General features: G+C 39.7%; 2 protein-coding genes across 2 annotated transcripts in view; one reads left to right on the top strand and one right to left on the bottom strand.

Moving 5' to 3' along the window:
* Positions 1-15939, bottom strand: part of LOC119425684 (growth factor receptor-bound protein 10) — a gene marked incomplete in the record, with an annotated part of 634378 nt that overhangs the window by 480938 nt on the left and 137501 nt on the right.
* Positions 1-15939, top strand: part of trim71 (tripartite motif containing 71, E3 ubiquitin protein ligase) — a 50127-nt gene that overhangs the window by 22747 nt on the left and 11441 nt on the right. Inside the window, exons 3-4 of the mRNA XM_037693226.1 lie at positions 4610-4777; positions 13924-14058. Of these exons, the coding sequence (XP_037549154.1) occupies positions 4610-4777; positions 13924-14058 (303 nt within the window). The remainder of the gene's footprint in view (positions 1-4609; positions 4778-13923; positions 14059-15939) is intronic.

Raw genomic sequence — 15939 nt, 5'->3', positions numbered from 1 at the left:
CATTTTTTTTTTTTTTACCTCAGCTTCTAGTTTGTTGCTGAGGAACATAATACAGTCCCAACAAAATGCATGTTAATTGGGGTGCTGAAAAAAATCCTATTTATTAAAGTATCTAGATTCTTAGTCCTGGCAATTCTGAATCAATTCTAAAAGCCCATAAATCAATTTTAAAATGTGTTAGATTTTTTTCCGCTCCTACTCCCAAGCGTACTGCATATGGCATTACGTGTCCACCTGTCACCGTCAAATTTGGTCTTGTAGGCCACCGTACGGCAAGCTAGTTAGCCAGCTCCCTTCTATTTGTTTACATTGTTGTTTAATCTTTTCGTCTTGTCAGTTACATCATTAAATCAAAATTTTATGACTATTTCAATAGTAAAATCATTTCTGAATTGAAAATTGTTCATGAATCTAATCGTGACACCAAAAATCTGAATTGAATTGCCAGACAGAGATTCACACCCCTACTGTTAATAGTAATAAATGAATTGAGGATAAATGTGCTTGGTTTCTCAAGATGACCAGTTGTGCAAAAAATAAATGTCTCAAAATGAATATCCAGATGCACTCTAAATAATCCAGGTAGATGACTCTAAACTAGGTTAAGTCAGGTCCTCTGGACGGATTCTTCTTGTTGAAACGTTTAGTCTTTTATCCAAAAGACAAAATGAAGTTCTGTCGGACTCCACTGCAACAAAGGAGTGAATTCCCACAGACCCGTCTTGAAGCTCAGGACTTTACAGCTGCTATAAAGACGTTTACAGCCTGGTGTAAAAACTGGTTTTGGTCTCTGTGCTGCTTGAAGTGAGGCAGCTGAAGCGGCTGGAGATCACGGCTGGCGTGGACGTGTTCTCAGTCACATCCACCCTCAAAACGTCATCCCAGGTGGTGACGTCCAGTTGACCTTAGTCTTCAAGATGCAAAAACATTGGGGGAGGGGAGTGACATGAAGGCGACTACACCCATCTTTGATCAACAGTTTGTTCGCTCATTCATTTTATTTTAGCCCCAGAGCCTATAACCATGCTGTCCCATCGTTTATCGATAAATGCCTTTTTGTTTGAGCTTATGATTTATTCATCCTGTTTTAAATGCCTGTTCTCACTTCGGAGAGCAGTCCTGGTTTTTCTGGCACCAGAGTGTGACATTACACGGCACCGGTCCCCTCCCCCGCCCCCTCGGCCAGCGCCTGCTGCACGTTTAATGGAGAGTTGAGTCGCTGCCCTCTCCCCCAGTTCTCCGAGGGGAGGAAGGGACGAAGGAAAAGGAGCTGCTCCTGCTGCGACGTGAGCACAAAGCCAGGAGACGCACAATTCTAATGACTTTTAGCCACAAATGATTCGGTTTTCTTACTGTAATGTTGCAAATTATGAACATGCTACTCACAATATTGGTTTTGTTGCGTAATATTCAATATTTTCACAATATCAGAGTTTTTACGTTTCAGCAGGGCAAGGCTGCAAATTATAAACTTAAACTGTTCTGAATTTTATCTTAATTACCATTTAGGTTAAAACAATAATTTTAGATGTTTTTGATATTTTCACATCAGCACTGGCTGTTTTTATTCACAACTTAAGTCAATATTTATAAATCTCGTTCAATTACTGACGAGTGCAACTAAATGAATTTTACTGAATGTTTTTAATGTAGATGTGCCATGTTGAGTGCATTAAAGGCAAACCGAACAAGACTGACCAATAATCTTCAGTTTACTCCAGATTCAGTAACTAACAGGTGATTCAAGTATTAGAAGCTTAATTTAATGTTTTGTACAGAATAAAAATGTGACTATCTAAATTAATGTGCAAAAACATTGACCTCAACCATGTCGGCGACTAGTTCAGAGCTGATTATGTGGCAGAATCCATGTAAAAAAACTAGAATTGAGCTGTAAAATAAGACGAGACGGACAATGAGACATCCGGTGCGCTAATGAAATACAATAACTCACTTCCCACAACATGAGCGAGGCCTGCTGCTCCAAGCTCTGCAGCTGGTGATGCGTTCAAGAACCCACAAAACGTTTAAACGTGGTTTGTGCTCGTCACTTGTTTGTGCTGCACAGTAGTTGCAATGTATAAATCTTAAGTAATCGGTCGTGCCTGAAGGCCTCTCGTTCTGTTTCCTGTGGAATTTACAGCTGTGCCACTTGATTTACATCGTCTTGGTGTTTTTCCATTACTTGCACGTGCACGGCCCGTCTTAGCAACACAAGTTCCTGGTTCCTATTTGGAAAAAAAACAACATTATTTCATAATTCACAAGCCCTTACATTAAAACAATGATTCTGTGTGAGGTTGAAAAGTAAAATTGGAGGCAGAGAGGACACGGAAAACTCCATGAAGACATGAGAGAAGAGCTTGTATTCAGTGCCAATCAATATTATTGACCAGCGTTCCAAGATGCCTGTGTATTATGTAATCTACAACTTCATGGGGGAGCGTGTTTCACCTCAAGGACTCCTGGGGCGGTGATGACACCTCAGCAGCACCGAACAGAGGAGGTCTGCAGCTGTTTGTCAGAGGACGTAGTTCCACGAGACAGGATGTCGGTGCTTTTGACGGCTCTTCTTTTGGTTTACCTACATGTTTCCATACATGAATAGAAACTAAATGTGAGACAACAAAGTCGATAATTACTATTGATTTCCAGATGGATTATAAAATCTGATGGGTAAAATGAATGTGCTGATTAGGAAGGATTTTATTTTTTAAAGCCAAACGAGAGGTGGTTGATGTTTTTGTGCGCGTCTTGCCAAAACATCTCATGAACAGCTGGGTGAATCCTAAAGAAACTTGCATGAAAGACCAACAACACACTTCTTTCTTTTTTTTAAAGAAATGTGAGGCCTTTTATGTCTATAGTAACCTGAATTGGACAAATGGGTAAAAAAAAAAATCATGAGTCATTGTTTTTAAAATATTTATCTATTTAAATTACTGAAGTAGTCATTTCTAACTAAACTTCATAAATGGAGTTGATGTTTTACGACTGTCGTTCATCAACGTTTATTTGGTCCTCCCGCACCTTCGTCCTTGTTTTTGATCCTTGCGTCCGCCCTCATCCATTTCCCTTCTTCTTCCGCTACATTCCTGCCTTTTGTGCCCAGTCCCTCTGGATCTCAGGAGGGGGAGGGACGGGACAGGAAGGCCGAGGAGAGGAGGGCACTGAGTGACAGGATGGTACAGAGACTGTCCTAGAGGCCAGAGCTCAGCAGATAAAGAAAAAAAAGGTTTCAAAGAGGAGCTGAAGGCAGAAAGGAGGAAGTCAAATAAAGGGGGAGGTGTGTCTCTCTGTGTGTGACTCATTAGATTAGACCGCTCCCCAAGGGAACCGCCAATATTGATGGATTGATTGCAGGCCGCTCTCCGTCCACTCCGCTCTCCTGCTACTGGAGGCCATTGATGTGGGGTCTCTTTGGGATATGATGCACAGTGCATATTTAATTAACTTTCCATTACAACCAATCAGCATTCAGACCTGGGCCTTGGCGAAAAGCTGCGTTTTTAGCAGCAAAGGCCACATGACGTCTTTACGTTGTTTGATGAGGACTGTTATTTGATTTATTCCAGCAGTATACATGTCTCAACATTTTCTCATCATCCGTTTCAACAGAAAATGACATAATTAAGGCTAAGTTTAAAAACCTAATAAGAAAGTCACTTTAAAAACTGTCCAGAAAAGATATTGATCCAGTTTCACCCGCTTAGGTTGTTTCCCCCTTTCTAGTGGTGTTTTGAAAGAGAAAAGCTCTCTGGGGTGTTAAAAATGTGAACCTCCCTGTTAATACATGAATATGGATGACCCGTTTAGCATTCATGGCCTTTTTCCTCTTTAAAAAAAATTAGCTCCGTGTTTGTGGAGCTGTAGAACGGGAGGCCGTGGCTCATCGTTCGGCCTCTCACTGGGCTGCGACTAGTTGATAGGAGTTCGTGAGGGAGTCTCCAGAAGGTCTCACGATGTTCACGTGATTCTCACATGTATGCAGTCTTGTCACTCGAGTTTTGAAATGGTCGTTACGGGTGTCTTCAACCCTTCCTTAGCGCTAAACCTGGCTTGTAAGCTCTGTCTGACAGAAGGCATCTGAGGCTAATGTCCAGATCTAAAATCACCGTGGTGTTATCTCAGGGAGGCGTAATATTGAGATCAGTCATCGCTCTGGTCTTTCGCTGCACTTGTAGTCAACTGTAGTCTCAGTATAATTTGGAGGTACTTATCGTCACTGTTTTTGTACCGAACAGGGTTTTATTAATTTAGATTCAAGGTTCTTTATTGGTATTCACATATCGTGGTACATGAGGTGGAACAAAATTGTGTACACAAATGAGCAGTACACAAATAAAATGTGCTCATATATGCAGTCTGTACCATGAGTTTGGTGTATGTTAAACTCTGTACTTGCTATGTGCTTTTGTATGTTTGTTGCATGCTTTGTTTTTTTGTTTTTTTTTATGGGCAAGTTGAGGCAGTTCTTCTCGTCCTGAGCATCTCATTGCATTGTTGACCTTGTGTTGACCTGCATATGACAAACAATAAACTACAAAATAAACTACGCTTCCAAAAGCAAAACTGATCTTTCCATGCATGTTTGACTCTCCTTCCCCAGGTGTTCCTGTTCTTCTGTGAAACCTGCTCGGTGCCAATCTGCAGGGAGTGCAGCGTCGGCCGCCACATGGGCCACACTTTTGTCTACCTGCAGGACGCCGTGCAGGACTGCAGAACCATCACCATCCAGCTGCTGGCAGACGCACAGCAGGGACGGCAGGCTGTCCAGGTGAGAGGAAACCAGAGCAGGAACGTTTTATGCATCGTAACAGGAAGGAAAACAACTTTGAACTGCAACTAGAATGTGATCAGCTCAATGAAGCAAGGCCAGAAGCAGTCATTAAGTTTAACTCCTGTAGGCTAAATGAGATTCTTATCAAAGCACAGGATTGGCCACCTAAGGTGGATTAAAGCAGCAGTCCACCCTCGTCCGTCTCGTATAAAGACTAAAACTGGGCAGAGCAGCTGGGTCTTTACAATTTTCCTCTTAGCAGCGCAGAGTGAGCTGCTAATAGAGCCGATCAGCTCGGATCTGTTTGAGAGTGACCAGTCCCGGGGCTGCTGGGAAGCCCGGGGTCAAAGGTGTCCAGCTGGCCCCTAAAAAAGGGGGTGTGTCGCATGTGTTGAATTCCGGCGGGGGCAGGGCTCAGGGTCAAAGGGGAGGAGGAGTCTCGCTGGGGGGTGGGGAAGGGGGAGGGGAGGTATTTAAAGGATTTCAGAGAAAGGAAAAATACCCTCTTCTTTTAAAGACGTGGAAGCCTCGCCCTTCCCCTTCTCACCCATTGGCTCACGCCCCCAAGTCCTCACGCTGCTTCACACATCATGCTTTGTCTTTCCTCATTTACATGATTGTAGTTTAGGCTGAAGCCGCTTGAACCTTCTTTACATTTCAGTTTTATCAGTAAATACACACACAACAGAAAAAGGAGCAGCTATGGGCTGCATTTGTTAAAACGATTCAAGAGGAATGTTGGGAATTAATCTAATGCGTTAAACCATTAAATACTATTAGAAAAAAGATTTCTATATATATATATATATATATTTAAAGCCAAAACATCACACTTCCGCCACTGATTTCCCTTTTCTTGACCTTTCAGTTCTATTTTTGAATATTGACCAGCATCTGTTTGCATTTGCTGAATATTTGAAAATCAAAATGGTAAAAATGATCTAAAATCAGCAGAAGAGGGTGGTATTAAAATTGTTTGTGATAAATCTCATATTGTGTTTGGAAAAACAGACCATTTTAATTTAACACATTTGAACGACTGCTCGTGGTGAGTTTCAGTTTGGCGCGAGGAATCGACCGATGACGTTTTAATGCCTCTTCAGATGTCATTTTTAGGGTTGATTGCATCAAAGTCTTTCATTCCAACAAATTAAGTTTTACTGTAACAAAATACAAACATGAGTTCTTCCACATAACATTAACTTTAAAATCAGAGCCTGCCTCTATCAACTGTATTAGTAATCTGTCTAATAATCCATCAATTAATCAAGTGTGTAGATATACATGTACTAGATCAGTGGTTCCCAGCTTTTAGTTTTTCTTCAATCTGCTGAAATGTCCCTACAATAAAAACTTCAAATCCACTCAAAACTGCATGTGCACATGTTAGCGGGCCACAAAGATGTATTCAGTTATTTTTTGATAGAAACTCTTTCTAGAACATTTTGGATTTCTTTCCAACGCTATCAGTCCCTTGAAACTTGCATTTCTTTGTTCAGGGATGAGATTTCAGGATGTTTTTGTCAGTCCGTCACAGATTTTTTTGTCGTCGTACAACATGATGGTCTCCGACAGGTATGTCTAGCAAAATGGGAATTACCTGAATATCTGTTTGACCTGATTGCGACATCCTGTCAGAAAATGTTTCTTTGTCACTGAATCGGTGTGAATGAAGGTGAGCCTCTTATCAGAGCTGAAAAGATGGAAGTCCTCTCTATTGGAAACACACAAATCCAACAACTAAAGAGTTGTAAAAACTGTCCATCTGTAGAAGGACTTTATTCCTTGCTGATGAAGTTTCTGGCATCCAGGACATGGCACATCTAAAAACAATAAAATTAAACAGAAACTGAATAGAAGTCTAGCTGCTCAGTTTTTAAACCTCATTTCATCCGTTAGCTTTAAATGTTACAGAACCACTCGCCTTTCTGACATGCACATTACTGCGTTTAATCATCTTTAAATTCTTTACTCAAATTTTTGTGTGAAGGTTCAGAAAGCTGCATCTGCTGTTTTAATAAAGACTGATTGTGTCTACAGGGGCTTTTGTTTTCAGATACTCATCAGTAAGTTTGTGACGCAGGGCTGCCTTCATGGGCTTATTTATGACAAGAGCCCCACATCTCACTGTAGAGCTTTTTCACTTCTGTTTTAAATCGTCCCAAGCCTTTGGCCTTTTTGGTCTTTCTCTGATTTCCTTCTTTATTTACCTTGTTCCTCTATTGCACAAAACCTAAAGTAAGCACATTGTGCAACAGTAATGTGGGACAGGAACACTGATCACTGAGCAGTAGTACGCAGTCATGTGAATCTAAAAAAATATATATTGTTTCAAGAATGGTTTTTCAGTCCAGTTTAAAAGCTTATATTCACATGAATACAAACATGTTTACATTATTACATTATTTAGATCCATTATCAGCTCATTTGCTTTTAAAGTAGTGCACTAGTTGTAATGTGTAAGGCTTTGAAAACTCATTAAAAGCACATTTTTTGGGGTTGAATCCATTAAAGAATGAAAAGGGTCACCTATAACTAGTTTTAAATCTGACAAGCTGAGCTATCAGGGATGGGTCAGTCGCTCCAGTGTTATCTCATTTGCCTGGAAGGTGGGGCAGAGTTGTGACCTTGGTAAATACTTGCCCAAAACATGAAACTCTAGCTGTTTCACTGAGATCATATGACACTCTGGCATGTACTATCTCCTTCACCAAGCATGTGCCCCACCTATCCATTTCTTAGCTTGACCTTTGTCTGGCTGGGTCAAACTTTGTATCTTAATGGCTGATTACTTATGTCAGGCCAAGTGTTGTTGGATTGTTCAGAAATTTCAAGATCTCACGGCATGGATACTGCTGCAAAGAGTTAAACATCAGGCCCGCTAAAAGGTATCGGCAGTGCTTATATTTTATTAAACGAGCTGAACAGGAAGCGAGCTGGTGAGTCAGAAGACACACCGCCCACCATCTGGCAGCACCTAGTGCTGCTCGGCGTGTTTGTCCACTTTTGTCCAGGGTGCCGCAGGAGTAAATGCTGACGCCAGATAATATGTAAACACACACACACAGACATACACGTTGCACACGCGCTGCTGTCCCCTGAGGTAGGAAATTTCCGTCCACTCTACACCCATTATCTCTCCTGACCCTTCACCCCGGACTTGTGACCTTCTGGTTGGTCAAAGCTCTTTGCCTCTGCGTTTTCATTGGTTAGTTTGACTGTCTTTGTGCTCCAAGCTGCGCTCCTCTTGGGGGCGTGTGAGCAGAGAGAAATGAAGATGATGGAGACACTGAGACTGGGAGCAGGAGACGGAGGCCGAGAAGACAGAAAATGTGAGAAATATAAAAAGGAGACTCTACGCTGATGAAGAAGGCAGGAGAAAAGATTAGAGAGAAAAGTCAATAATGGACATTAATTAACACAGAATAACTGAGAAAAAAATTAAAAAGCACCTAAAAGAAAACGGTTAAAGAAGGTTTACCAACCCGATGTCATTTTCTTTTATTTATTTATTTTCTCGTCCTGCTGCTACCTTTCTAGAGTTGTAATTTAGTTGTTCCTTTAGCCGGCCATCTCCCACACGCAGGCCAAGAAGAAAAGAGACCATGCTGCCAGGCTTTGTTCGTGTTGGGGTGCTATGGGGGGGTGGGCCGTATGTGTCTTAAGACCAGGATAGTGGCTCAGGACCTGTAGAGGTTTAGGTGACCTTTGATCTTTGTGGCATATATGACAAAGGAAGCCTTATCCCTCCTCCCCTTCGTGCCTGTGAGGTCCAGTTCGCTCTGTGACCTCCCAGAAAACGCCAGAAGAAAAGCCTGATGAAACTCTTGAGAAATACTCATTTAGCCCAAATTGTGCGTCGTAAATGCTAAGACCTTTTATTTTACACCGGAGTTTTATTGCTTTAGGTAGTAATAAAACCGGTCTCCTCTTGTCATTGTTTGTGCTCCGTCAAGAAGTGTTATTTATTACAGTCCTGTAAAATTAAAATGGATACTGTAAAATGATTATCTTCTAATGAAATGTTCTAACTATTAAAATAATTTTGTTATGTTGTAATAAACTGTGCAGTTTTGTACTGGGATGAATAAAATTCTAAAATTCAACTAATAAAGTAAAATTACTGTCATCAAACAAACATTGTACTGAAGCGCTGCAGGTTGTTGCACATTGCATCATAATAAAATGAACTTCTAATCACTCTATGGACACAATGATTAGAGAAAAAATATTCTTTATTTAACTTCCTCTGGCTTTTATGACAATTGTGTTGTGATGTTGAATAAAAAACTATATTATTCTTTAATATCATACCATACCACTTTATTTATAAAGCACTTAAAACAGCAACAAGGCCAACCAAAGTGCTGTACAGACAAAACAACAGGTAGCACACAAAGCAAAATACAAAATGAGGTCAATCAGAATATAGACAAAAAACGATGCATTAATCAGTTTCAAATCTCTTACATTTAACTCTTCAGTTCTGCAGCATGGAACCTTTGTACAAACTGAGCTGAGATCCAAACTGCTGACCATGTCGTCAAGACCCTGTACACACTGGTCTTACAGTTCAATTCAATTTATTTATATAGCACCAAGTCGCAACAGAAGTTGTCAAGGCACTGTACAAAAACATTCACGTAGATTAAAAAACAATTAGTAAAGTTCTCTAAGGAAGCAGCAGACGTGTTGAATCTTTACTTCATCACAGTCTCTCGTCCTGAGCAAGCACAAAGGAGACAGTGGAAAGAAAAAACTCCCTTTAACAGGAAGAAACCTACAGCAGAACCAGACTTAGGACAAGCAGCCATCTGCTTCAATTGGCTGGGTTTGAGAGGACAGGAAGGAGGAACAAACAAACACTGTATGACAGGTCAAGATGTACTTTCTATAGGTGGAAAGATTAAAAAAAATGTTAAGATAGAAATAATTATAAATGCTAACAGGTTGAGTAGAGCAAGTAAAAACCGCAGCAGAGAGAGGAAATGTGGTCAGTTTGTCCTCCAGCAGTCTAAGACTATAGCAGCATAACTAAGGGATAGCTCAGGAAACCCAAGCCAACCCTAACTATAGGATTCATCAAAAATAAAAGTTTTAAGCCAGTCTTCAAAGTGGACAATGTGTCAGCCTGGCAGCAGCATTTTGGATTAAATGAAAACTTTTTAAAAGTTTTTGGACACCCAGGTAATAAACCATAGCAATAGTCCCGTCTAGATGTGACAAATACATGAACCAGTTTTTTCTGAATAATTTTTGGACAAGATGTTTCCAAATTTACAGGTCTCTCTTGTAAATGAGTGCCTGAGGCTCAATGAGACTAACCTGTATAAATAAAGGTTGAATGAATTTTAGTGATATTACACAGGTAGAGTAATGCAGTCCTGCAGTCCTAAAAAGTCATGTCCTTATCAAAAACACCACCTAGTTTTTTTTACATTGGAACTAGGGCTGGACGATCTCTTTTTAAAATAGAGATAATTTCATATGTGTATAAAATGAGACTATATCAATATAAAACGATATAACCTCATACTCTTTTATGTAAAGTTGTACTTGAAAATCTGCCAGTTTTTCTCCGTCTGCACCTTCACGCATCCCCCCCCCCCCCACTGAATACAAATCAAGCCCCTCACCCGCTCCCTCCACCTCCTGCTGTGTAAAACTGCCTGCTGCTGCAGCTCCTACTGTGAACAGACTAGATGCATATGCAGATATCAGTCATCACAATAGTTGTTGACTCACAGTGGAGACACTGGTGACATGGATGTAAATTCCTGATGGGTGTGAAAATGACTGGGTAGCTGCTACAAATGCTTCAGGAAATTAACTGGTTTATACTGGCAAGGTATGAAGTTGCCTTCTCATTAAAAAACACGGAGACAGATATCCAGCTTAAGCCTTATTCGCACGGGATTAGTTTTACCTAAGGACCACGTGTAATAAATAAATTACTCCCCACGGTCTGCTTTTTATGTGGCACATTCGCACGGGATATTTAGCCTGAGATTTAGCTGAAATTTATGGACATCTTCCGGTTATGATGTTACCGCGCTGCGTTGTCACAACTGGGCCAGTCCAGAATAATGTGCGGGCCGGGCCAGTCTCAGACTTTGATGTGGTTTTACGAATCAGCACTAAAGAAAATTAACACAATTTTATATTGTGCATTCTTTAATCTACTTGTTGATGAGGAGGCAGGTCCAACCGGCCGGTTTGAGGTAAAAAAAAAAAAAAGCCACTTTAAGCTCATGTACAGCTGTCACAGGCCGTGCGCCAGCGGCCGCACATCCGCTGACCCGCCAGTTGAAATGGGCTTGTGACCTGTCCAGGGTGTCCCCCGCCTCTTGCACAATGATGGCTGGACATGGGCACCAGCGACTCCCGCTGCCCAAAAAGGAAGAAGTGGTTAAATATAATGGATGGATGGGTCAGTTGATCACGTGCACGTCTCCACATCTGCTGTCATCGAAGCGAGCAGCACGTTCATTTAAAATAGCCTTGTTCTAGGTTTTTCCCAATTTGCTTAAACAAAAACAAAAAATGCCTCATTACATGTCGGATCCCGTCCATTTCTGTCCAAATCAAAGAAATGCCCGTTCGCATTGGATTAGTATTATCACAGGACCTCGGAGTTCAGAGAAATATAGTAGGTAATTTGCGGGTGAATTTTTACTTTACAAATAAATTACTGACATGGCCGATTCGCATGGGATTAACAACACAATCTCTGTAATTATTACAAATATCATGTGATCCCTAGGTAAAACTAACCCCGTGCAAATTGGGCTTTAGGGTGATTTATTTGCTGTGTTTCTTCTGGTATTTACACACAGCAGTATCCAGTAAAGAGCAAACAAAAGCTCAAACAGCAAGGCTACGTCGGTGTCGGGAGAGAAAAATCTCCCAACGCACAGCATGCAGCACGGCACTTTACACAGAGCGGTGCCTTCAGTATTGTCGGAACAGCCACGGTGCATTCAAGAGCATAGGAATCATGAAATTCAGAAAGAAACAAGAAGCCGTAACCAAACAGAACCAAGCTCAGTAAAAAAGCCAACTGCACAACAATGTGAGCTTTCTAACCGCTTTGTTAATAAAGGTTATTAAAGTCTGAATGAATATACTTCATTAAAATCAGCCTTTTTAAAGAGCAAATCAGCCTTTCGTTATGTTTAACACATGCTCGGGTGTAAAAATTAAAACCTCAGTCTTGTCTGTATTCAGAAGCAGAAAATTAAGGGTCATCCAGGTTATGTCTTTAAGACATGCTTGTAGTCTAAGTAACTGATAGGATTCATTGGGTTTCATGGACAAATATAATTGTGTATCATCAGCATAACAATGAAAATTTATTCCATGCTGTTTTATAACTTTACCTAATGGAAGCATATATAAGGTAAAGAGTATTGGTCCAAGCACTGAACCTTGAGGAACTCTATGACCATGACTAACTTTGGTGTATGATGAAGAATCATTTACATTTACAAACTGTAATCTATCAAATAAATATGATTTAAACCATTTTAGAGCAGTTCCTGTAATCCTAATATAATATTCAAGTCTCTAATAGAATATTGTGATCAACTGTATCAAATGCAGCACTGAGGTCTAACAGGACCAGTATAGACACAAGTCCATTGTCGGAGGCCATGAGAATATCATTAGTAACTTTCATCAGTGCAGATTGAGTGCTGTGGTGAGCTCTAAAACCTGACTGAAACTCTTCAAACTGATTATTTCTTTGAAGACGATAATGTAACGGACCAGCAACCATTTCCTCTAGAATTTTTTAGATGAAAGTTAGATTAGATATAGGTCTATAATTGGCTAGGATTCCTGAGCCAAGATCAGGTAAGGGTTTAATTACAGCAACCTTGAAACTCTATGGTACATAACCATTCATTACACAAAACGATGTAGTAAAAATGGTTGTTTCTGAAAATGTGTACATGGCACTGTTCTCATCCACTCAAAAAAAAATAACAAGATTATGATAATCACACAAATTGCTGCAGTGACTATTCCAGGCCTGCGTGTTGTGCTGTAGTGCTACCATGATGATGCACCAAAAACTGGAAAACAGATGTGGAGCAGACACTCCAGAATGTAAACACTAGAAGAAGGAAAAAAAACAAGTATAGCAAATACAAAAGCAAAACAACATTTCTCTTTTTGTTTTGTTGTGTGGACTGACAGCCAAGTGTAATTTTGACGCAAACATAAGCACCTGCGGGAACAATAAAATGTATCTTATCGACTCCATTAAATCTGTCAAGCTTATTATTGTACTTTAGATTAGAAGTGGAACTATGACTTCATAGTTTATATAATGTTGAGTTTAGGCTGTCAAAACTTTACAAAAGTTTATACAATTTTTATTTGTTATTGACGATTTAGCTTACTAAGCTGGAATATTCAAACTATGCAACAAATAGTTTTGAGACATTTTTGTGATTTATTTCTGTACGCACTCTTATTTAATACTCAGTCTACTGTAATTTGAATAATTGCTTTAAATAGTGTTCTCTAATGTTTATAAATGCTACAGTGCCTTCTCTGACTAGCAGAAGTTTTAAAATTCAGCACAAAGTTAATGATTTTCTCGCGCAGTGAGGTTACTTCCCATTCCTGATCTCCGTCTCCTTTTCCCTCAGAACATTAGACACCAAAGGTTACGAAGGAAAAGCCCCCAAAAAACCTGCAGCTCGTTGTGTGTACTAGCCAGGGAAATGTATCTTTTCCAATAGTTCCTGATTCATTTTTTTATATCACGACTGTCGTGAAAAAAATTTACCACAAATATGATTTTAAATTTTAACTATGGTAGTGTGTTGAAAATGTGTTAAAATAGTCCTATTATCAAGAATTGAATGCCATAAAAAGTTGAATTGGTAGCACAGCAATTTCATACGTTCTCGGTACTTTAATAGTTGGACTCTTTTCCTTATACTGTTTTTCTATATTCTTACAACTATAAACAATGTCTTGGCTGCAAAATGTACTTTAATAAATAAAAATGACCGGTGGCATGTGAAACAAGAATGTTTTGGTTTTTTTATGCATCATGTATTTCAACGTTTGCTTGTTCCCAACTTGTGGAGGTTTTAATGTATGATTGCATCATTTCTTTGTGTTTTCAGTTAAGCATGGAGAAGGTCCAGGCCATGGCGGAGCAGGTGGAGATCAAGGCAAAGGTGGTGCAGACTGAAGTGAAGGCGCTTGTTCTGAGGCACAAGAAAGCACTGGAGGAGAGAGAGTGTGAACTTCTGTGGAAGGTGAGCTGCTGACTTTTTCTCACCAGCTGCTGGTCCAATAAGCTGCACAGATAAATAGATCTCGCTATCTATCCTCTTTACAAGGAACATCCAGGACAAATAAACTATATAGTGCATAAAAACAGTGCTATATTTAGAAATATTGCATGTAATGTATCGACCGAATAAAATGCACCAGTGTGGTGGTTTGTTTTATTTGTATGTTGAGTTAAATGGCCCTCTTATTGAAATAAACAATGATATAATAAAATGATAATAATGAAAGCAATAACGAAAAAAGTGTGAAACTTTTACAAAACGCTCACTGCAACCAGGCTCGTCAAACATGAGATTTTAAAGTTTAGGGCCCATTTTTAGTGATGTAGTCACTTTCTAATTGTTTTATGTAGGTTTGGACAACGCATAAGGCACTCCTTTGCTTTGCTGCAGGTTCAGTTCACATTTTAACGTTTGTGCGTGGAGACGTTGAGCTTTAAACATTTGTCATTCAGCATCGGATGACCTTTTACAATGTGTAATAAATGTCGAGATACTATGTTTTTTGGGCCACAGCTTTTAATACACGATTTGCAGATTTGTTCAATGCCTTTCTCTTAAACTCCAAGCCAGTGTCAGATGATTAATTCAGTGCAGATTCTTTTCAAAGTTTAGTTTGTTTTTTCTCAAACTACCATTCTGACAGCTCGTTAACGTGATTTACTTTCACTGTCTTTGTGCTCTCTCTTTATCTGAAAACCAAAACACATGTATCGGAGAGTTTTTAGGATGGATGATTTTGCTGTCTTCTGATGCAGCATGAGTGCTAAAGACTAGGGGTTTAATTTAAATTAAATGCAGTCAGCTAAACACTGCTGTGACATTTTCTAAAAAAGATTTGAGTAACTGTAAGAGACCTTTGATCTTGTTATATAGGACAATTCAAAGTAACACGAGGAAAGACCAGCTTTATAGACCTACAGCAATATCAAAATAATGCTATATGGTCTTTGTGGACAATATATTCTCCTTTAAGCAGCTTTGAAGCTCTTTATTTTGAGCTTAAAAGTTCTTATTAGATCTGTTGAACTAAACTGGTAGAATAAACCTGTTGAATTACAGAAAGATAACATTTGAAGCTTTACTACTGACTGTATGCTTCTTCAACCTGTTTCGTCTTAGTTTCATCTGCTATTCTAATATTATGTTTGGACAAGCGTTTGCATGATTGGCAACATAAACTGTGTAATGAAAAAAAGAATGAAGTTTGACAACATCAGTCGCTGCACTCAAATGCTTTTACAGTACCACATCTATTATCACTTTTTAATGACCAACCTGCTTTCTCTGCATTCAACACCAACATATTATGTGTTTGGAGTTATTGATGGGATGAATAGGGGTGTAACAAGACACTTATCCCACAAGATGGGATGAGACAAGATGATGAGTTCACGAGGATGAGATGAGATCTAACAGTTTGTGTTAAGGGAAAATGTTTTGCCCCAACCTCGGCTGACGCATCTCTCCCGTCTGACTTCTCACGAGTCTCTTCAGATTATGTGACAGAAAATCTTGTAAGGACCCTAGTGTTGAAACAATCACTCTCACTCTGTTACCCCTTTCATATATTACCTTTCAAGTCGGTGCGGAGATGGAAAGGAGGGTTGAATTCATCCACTGCGATACGGCTCTGAGCCATCATGGTAGTCACAGAGTAGGGATGTATGACATGAGGATAGACACATTCGTCACAGTGCTCTAATCAATGTCCCTGCTGTGACACCGCAGTTCTGTTTTTATGTTTATAAACATGCGTCAACACTTTGTGTTTATAAACATGCGTCAACATTTTGTGTTTATAAACATGCGTCAACACTTTGTGTTTATAAACATGCGTCAACA

Source organism: Nematolebias whitei, chromosome 19 (genome assembly GCF_014905685.2).
Source record: "Nematolebias whitei isolate Nwh7 chromosome 19, NemWhi1, whole genome shotgun sequence".
Taxonomy (NCBI): domain Eukaryota; kingdom Metazoa; phylum Chordata; class Actinopteri; order Cyprinodontiformes; family Rivulidae; genus Nematolebias; species Nematolebias whitei.
The sequence above is the reverse complement of the archived record's forward strand: the minus strand, read 5'-3'. Positions and strand labels throughout refer to the sequence as shown.